At 38.0% G+C, this 7,500-nt stretch overlaps 1 protein-coding gene across 1 annotated transcript in view; it reads left to right on the forward strand.

Moving 5' to 3' along the window:
* Nucleotides 1-7,500, forward strand: part of LOC106882294 (ubiquitin-conjugating enzyme E2 J2) — a 22,782-nt gene that overhangs the window by 12,813 nt on the left and 2,469 nt on the right. Inside the window, exons 2-6 of the mRNA XM_089341491.1 lie at nucleotides 534-657; nucleotides 1,768-1,808; nucleotides 2,962-3,064; nucleotides 4,556-4,646; nucleotides 6,635-6,682. Of these exons, the coding sequence (XP_089197617.1) occupies nucleotides 536-657; nucleotides 1,768-1,808; nucleotides 2,962-3,064; nucleotides 4,556-4,646; nucleotides 6,635-6,682 (405 nt within the window). The 5' untranslated portion in view covers nucleotides 534-535. The remainder of the gene's footprint in view (nucleotides 1-533; nucleotides 658-1,767; nucleotides 1,809-2,961; nucleotides 3,065-4,555; nucleotides 4,647-6,634; nucleotides 6,683-7,500) is intronic.

A 7,500-nucleotide genomic window follows, 5' to 3' on the forward strand; every position in this document is an offset into this window, starting at 1 on the left:
GCCTTGTGAGTGGATTTGATAGACGGAAACTGAAAGAAGCCCGTCGTATATATATATATATATATATATATATATATATATATATATATATATATATATATATATATATATATATATATGTATGTGTGTTTGTGTGTCTGTGTTTGTCCCCCCAACATTGCTTGACAACCGATGCTGGTGTGTTTATGTCCCCGTAACTTAGTGGTTCGGCAAAAGAGATCCGATAGAATAAGTACTAGGCTTCCAAAGAATAAGTCCTGGGGTCGATTTGCTCGACTAAAGGCGGTGCTCCAGCATGGCCACAGTCAAAAGACTGAAACAAGTAAAAAGAGTATATTCCTATGTAATTCCTGTGTAAGGACAGTGTTTAGCTTCAGAAGAAGATGGAGGTTTTCTTTGTATATGTTTGTAAGAACTGTTGGCCACTTAAATTTATTTTCTGAAAATGCCAATTAATTTTACAATTGGGTCGTTTTTTTTTTTTTTTCTTTAAAATTTCACCCCCTGCTCTTTTTTTTTTTTTTTTGCTGCAGAAATGTCGGGAAAGAGAGCAAGTACAACGGCCACGGCCCGCTTGAAACAAGACTACATGAGAATCATCAAAGACCCCGTACCATACGTAGAAGCCGTGCCACTTCCATCAAACATTCTGGAATGGTAAGTCATAAAGATGCTTGTTCCTTGTTAGACTTCTTGTTATTTATTCTGGAGTGTGGTGTTCAGTATTGTTTAGTAACAACAGATCAAAGCCCTTAAAAAGAAATTTTAAAAAAAAGTAGAGAAGGCGCAGGAGTGGCTGTGTGGTAAGTAACTTGCTTACCAACCACATGGCTCTGGGTTCAGTCCCACTGCGTGGCACCTTGGGTAAGTGTCTTCTACTCTAGCCTCGGGTCGACCAAAGCCTTGTGAGTGGATTTGGTAGACAGAAACTGAAAGAAGCCCGTCGTATACGTGTACATATATATACATATGTGTGTGTCTATGGTGTGTTTATGTCCCCTTAGCGGTTCGGCAAAAGAGACCGATAGAATCAGTGCTAAGCTTCCACAGAATAAGTCCTGGAGTCGATTTGCTCGACTAAAGGTGGTGCTCCAGCATGGCCGCAGTCAAATGACTGAAACAAGTAAAAGAGTAAAAGAAAAGGGGACAGACGACAAAGAATAAAGTCAGAGGGAATTGAAAGCCCTGCTTCTGTCTCATTTGTTCTGTTATTCCATTATTCTCTCATTCCCTAGTTCTCATTCTTTCTCACTCTCTCTATCTGTCTATCTCCCATACACACAGGCACATATGCACATTATCTTACTTGTAGGATATGTGAAGCCTGGTATGTGAATACAAATGCTGGTCAGTGATGGTCAGTGTTTTTTCTAATTACGAGTGGCTCCTGAAGCAGGTAAAGCTATAAAATAACAGCAATATCTATTAGGCTAAACAATCCCTTTAAGAGAGAAAAAGTCGAAGGTTGCTTGTGGGATGAGAACCCACATCTGTAAACATGACAGGAACTCTGAAAGGGATTCAAAGGATTGCTTTGGTCCAATGGTAGAACACCTGTCATGTATACAGATTTGGGTTCAAGTCTCACCGACAGCCTTTGTCTTTTCCTATCCACAAGGGTTTCTCAATCCAATATTTACATGCTGTTATTTATAGCTTTATGTGTTGTGCTTCGAGATCCACTGTTCCAAAAAAGAATTATTTCATGTTCTCTTGAAGGTTTATGAAATATTAGTGCCTTAATTATTTTTATTCTCTTATTTGCAGGCATTACACAGTGGTAGGACCAGAAAATTCTCCATATGAAGGTAAGTGGCATGGCATACCTTGGAATAATGGCAGCCTCAACCTACTGTGCACTACAATATTTTCTGGCATACCAGTCAACACACAGAGTGTAAACATCTCGTGTAAACATTCAAACATCATCACTATCTGTCGATAGTGTTTAAACCTATCAGCATCTAGATTACTCTGTAAAATACATTATCAGCATTTAACGTCCGCTTTCCATGCTAGCATGGGTTGGACGATTTGACTGAGGACTGGTGAAACCAGATGGCTACACCAAGCTCCAATCTGATTTGGCAGAGTTTCTACAGCTGGATGCCCTTCCTAACGCCAACCACTCCGAGAGTGTAGTGGGTGCTTTTACGTGCCACCGGCACAAAGGCTAGTCAGGCGGTACTGGCAACGGCCACGCTCAAAAGGGTGTATTTTATGTACCACCCGCACAAGAGCCAGTCCGGGGGCACTGGCAACAATCTCGCTCAATTCACATTGTTTTGAATTAATCATACATTATCTTGTAGCTTTGAGATTTCAATGATGTGATTATTTATTTTTGGAATGACATTGTAGGGTGGGTGTGAGAGGCCAGATTTGGCCAGTTTGAACATAAAACAGATGGAATATTTTGGCTGGATACGGCCGGTTTAAATGTTAAAGGATTGAGTCAACCTTCCACTTTTTTTTTTGCTGTAAATTTCTGTCTTCACATTCCCACTTGTATGCCAGAAAATACAATATTAATTCACAGTGTTGTTGTTGGTGACATGCCTTATATAAGTATGGCTGTGTGATTGAGCAGTTTGATTCCCAATCACATGGTTCCAGGTTCAATCCTACTGCATGGCACCTTGGGCAAGTGTCTTTTATTGGGCCTTAATCTTATATCATATATCTTGTGCTGTTTTTGTACTTAATTTTTGAGAGCGGTCAGGTTCATTTTTAGTATTCTCATTTGTGAGAGCAGTCGAGTTTATTTTAGATACTCTCATTTTAAAAATCATCTCTGGTTAATCGTTGAAAGAACGTTGGTGTTGCCCTGACGGAGGTTTGTGCTCTCTGAGTGCTCTTATTATTATATAATAATATGAAAGAGGTGCTAGTATTTGTGACATGCATATCGTAAATATATTCACATAAGAAACTTCATTTTTTGGGGGGTTTTTTTTGCAGGTGGAATGTATCATGGGAAGTTAATTTTCCCACGAGAATACCCATTTAAACCACCCAGTATATACATGCTGACTCCAAGTGGCCGTTTCAAGTGCAATACTCGGTGAGTACATTTCTATAATACCCACCACCACCCCTTTATCATTTTTTCTGTTACTCCTTGCTAATGTCAGTTGTACTGATCTGCAAAATGGTGTCATATTCGTTTTGTTTTTTGTTGTTGTTTTTTTTACTCGTTTTAGTCATGGACTGTGGCCATACTGAGGTATCACTTTTTTTTTTTTTTAAAGTCTAGTACTTATTCTTGTCTACTCTAGAAATTTTTGGGGAGGGGGCCAGTTGATTAGATCGACCCCGGTATGCAACTGGTACTTAATTTATCGACCATGAAAGGATGAAAGGCAAAGTCGACCTCAGCGGAATTTGAACTCGGAATGTAACAGCAGACGAAATACCGCTAAGCATTTCGCCTGGCATGCTAACGTTTCTTATTTCTTTACTGCCCACAAGGGGCTACACACAGAGGGGACAAACAAGGACAGACAAAGGGAGAACCTGGGTTCTCATTCCTATGGTATTTTTTTATGTTATTATTATTATTATTATTCAAGTCACTGCCTGGAATTGAACTCAGAATCTTGGGGTTAGTAGCCTGTGCTCTTAACCACTACACCATATACCCAGGGGCATATGGTGTAGTAGTTAAGAGCGTGGACTACTAACCAACCCCAAAATTCTGAGTTCGATTCCAGGCAGTGACAAGAAGAAGAACATCGAAAAATACCTTAGGAATGAGAACCCAGTTTCGAAATTTCGCCAAGACACCTGATGAAGGCTGGAGGGTATATCAGCTGAAACGTTATGTTAACAACAAACAAGATGAGGACAAATATCCATCGAATGTAAATAATGGAGGAATGTCATATTTTGAACTATTTTATGTTAAAATATGTCAAGTTTATTGAGGCCACAAGATGCTACAATTGGTTAACTTTTTATGTTTGAAACTAATTTTCTGTGGAGATATGTCAAGTTTGTTGAGGCAACATAACTTGCAGAAAATATCAATTCTAATTTTGGGGACAGATATTTTTAAATGATTACTGGAATGACCATGAAATTTAATTTTGCAGTGAAAGGGATACAATGAATTAATTACAATATAAAGTGATTAAGAAATGTCAATCAAAGTCATAATCAGCTTCGTTAGTGTAATCAGCCTCATCAATGTTGCTATCATTGAGTAACCCTTTCACTGTGGAAATAGATATATCCACTCGAAATTTCATGACCCTTATCTGCAGAAAGCAGTTTTATATACCAGTCTATCTTTTGTTGAAGAATGTTGCGTTTGTAGCCATTTTCTGTTTAGATATGTCAAGCTTGTTGAGACAACAGAACTTTCAGAAAATACCAACTCTACTTTTTTTGGTAGATATTTAACATCGTTACTGAAATGACTATGAAATTTAATTTTAATTTTACTGTCAAATGGTTAATTAATTGATACTAAATTGATTTCTCAGTGTTTTAAATAATTTTCAAAGGATTATATTTTTAATCACAAATAATTTTATTTTTTATTGTTTTTTAGATTATGTCTATCAATCAGTGATTTTCATCCCGACACCTGGAACCCAGCCTGGTCAGTCTCCACTATCCTCACAGGGCTTCTCAGTTTCATGGTAAGGGCCATTCTTGTTTTCACCAGATAATCATTGAGGTCAGCTTTGCCTCTTTTAATCTTTTTTTGTGGGGGTTGATAAAGCAAAGCATCAGTTAAATACTGACAAGGAACAGGGTTAGTCTGGATGAGATGCAGTTTAGCCTTGTGCCAGGAAGAGATACCACCATAGCCTATATTTAATAGCTGCATCTACTGTCCTCTTCATTGTGCATGTAGTTTATGGGAAAAAATTGAGATGATGTGTAAAGACATTCGAGCGAGATCATTACCAGTGCCGCCGGACTGGCTCTCGTAGAGGTGGCACGTAAAATACACCATTTTGAGCGTGGTCATTGCCAGTACCGCCTGACTGGCCTTCGTGCCGGTGGGACGTAAAAGCACCCACTACACTCTCGGAGTGGTTGGCATTAGGAAGGGCATCCAGCTGTAGAAACTCTGCCAAATCAGATTGGAGACTGGTGTAGCCATCTGGTTCACCAGTCCTCAGTCAAATCGTCCAACCCATGCTAGCAGGGAAAGTGGACGTTAAACGATGATGATGATGATGAAAAGTGTATGGAATAGCTTGCTCTGACATTGGGAAGAAAGAGGTATCCTAATGCCAACATAATGCAAAGAGCTATCCTAATACATAACAAGAGTATGCTGGGTACTTTTTACGTGCCACCAGCGCAGGTGTGTTTATGCGTCACTAGCATGAGTGCATTTTGTGGGGCACCGGCACCTGCAAAGGATAAGCCTGTATGTATGGATGACAGCGATTTTACTTGGCTTGACACATCTTCTCAAGTACAGCAAATTGCCACAACTCCCGGTTCCTTGTCATTTCCTGTGAGAGGCTATTGAGTGTGGAGAATTTCTGAGAGAGCGAGAAAGAGAGAGCTTACCTTGTATAGACCCAGATGTCCAAGTGAATAGCAGTATGGGAGATAGAGAGAGATAAGGAAAAATAGCTGAGCTGTCAAGGGGAGATGCTGAGAGGCTTAAAATATCTGGTGAAATAGGATACAGGATACAGCAGAGTGACTTGAATTGTAAGTCAAGTAATGCAGGAAGGTGTCCTATTCAATACCTGGCATTGTAGTATCATCATACATGTCCTAACGGAGATGCATTAGAGAAAGGAAACTACAGAAGCGTCAAATTGTTGAACCGGGTTGTGAAGAAGAAGGAATTATAGCAAAACTGATTAAGAACAAAATTAGTTTGGATGAGATGCAGTTTAGCTTTATGTCTGGAGACAACACTAATGCCATATTCCTAGTGAGACAAATGTAAGTTAATAACAGCAAGGAGTACTCGATTTTGTGGCATACAAGTCAAAAATTTTCAGACCGAAATTGCCAACCAAAAAAGAGTAGATCAGCTTAAATGCCAAGATGACTTAACCCTTTCATTACTGTATTTCTTTTGAGATGCTCTGTGTTTCTTTCAATTAATCTTAAATATAACAAAGAATTTAGTAAAATAACTTAGTTATCATTCAGCTAGTGTTAGGAACATAAATTGTGACTAAGGTTTAGTGGAAGATTTTAATTCAAAACTTATGAAAACAAGACATTTGTACTCAGAGCCAGAGGCAGTTCCAAACAGGTTGGTATTGAAAAGGTTAAAAGTGAAAGAGTCTGAATTTAAACTCTTTTACTTTTTCCTGCAAGGATAAACATGAAATTTCAAATATACTTTCAAGATGGGAAAAAAAAGCTATTTTTTGAAATGTTGTTGAATATTCCCTTCTTCCACTGAATGTATCATATTTCTGATCATGTTCCTGGTGGAAATATTTAATTTCTGTAATTAATTGTTTAAGCAGAGTGGAAATGAATTATTTATGCTGGCATGGATTGGACAGTTTGACAGGAACTGGTCAGCTGGGAAGCTCCTGCTAAATTATCCGACCCATACCAGCATGAAAAATGGACGTTAAATGACGATGATGATGATGATTTATATTTTCAATTAATTTTACTCTTATTTCTTTTACAGTTGGAGAAAAGTCCAACTCTGGGCAGCCTAGAAACTTCAGATTATACAGTGAGTGGTATTTACCTTACTTACCTATGTCTAGTTTGGAGAGTATTGTAGTTCACTTGAAGCATTGTGTATTGTTTGTAAAACATAACGTCTTGAATAGCACAACAATGCAGAGTGAACTTTAATAACTGTTATAATTTAATTATCCATAGTCTGATATAATAATAATAATATTTCGGAATACAAGAAGGAATTTTTGTATTCCGAAATATTTTTATACCAGACTATGGATAATTAAATTATAACAGTTATTATAGTCCACTCTGCATTATTGTGCCATTCAAGACATGTTATATTTTATATAGCTTGTTTTGTGTTTGTGGATTGTTTTATTCAAGTTGTATTATTGAATTGATAGTGTCTTATGTAGGATGCGGGCTGTTCCTAGCAGGGCTAGTTTTTGTTGTGTAGTGTTGAGGGTCCACATATAGCTTCTGTTTTCATTCATGCATTTTTTTTTCCTCCTTTCATGTTTTCAGGATCAATAAATTAAGTACCAGTTGAGTACTGGGGTCAATATGATCAACTGTCCCCTTCCCCACAAAAATCCAGGCCTTGTGCCTTTAGTAGGAAGGATGGATCTAGTTCAAAACGGGGGTACCAGTATTTTCTTAACGAAACACTAACAAAACACTTTGAAACTTGGGACACTGGTAGAATGTGTCATATAAAACATCTGTTACTCTTAGTCTTCTTAACAAAAAAAGCGTACATCGCAAGTTATTCCGTGTTAAAGTTGTCGTATTTCTGTAATTTCAACCAATCACTGACGTCTATTCAGCTGAATAGAGTTACTGCTGGGCGGTCATAAAAATGTT

The sequence above is a fragment of the Octopus bimaculoides genome, chromosome 24 (genome assembly GCF_046866305.1).
Source record: "Octopus bimaculoides isolate indiv1 chromosome 24, ASM4686630v1, whole genome shotgun sequence".
NCBI classification, from domain to species: Eukaryota; Metazoa; Mollusca; class Cephalopoda; order Octopoda; family Octopodidae; genus Octopus; species Octopus bimaculoides.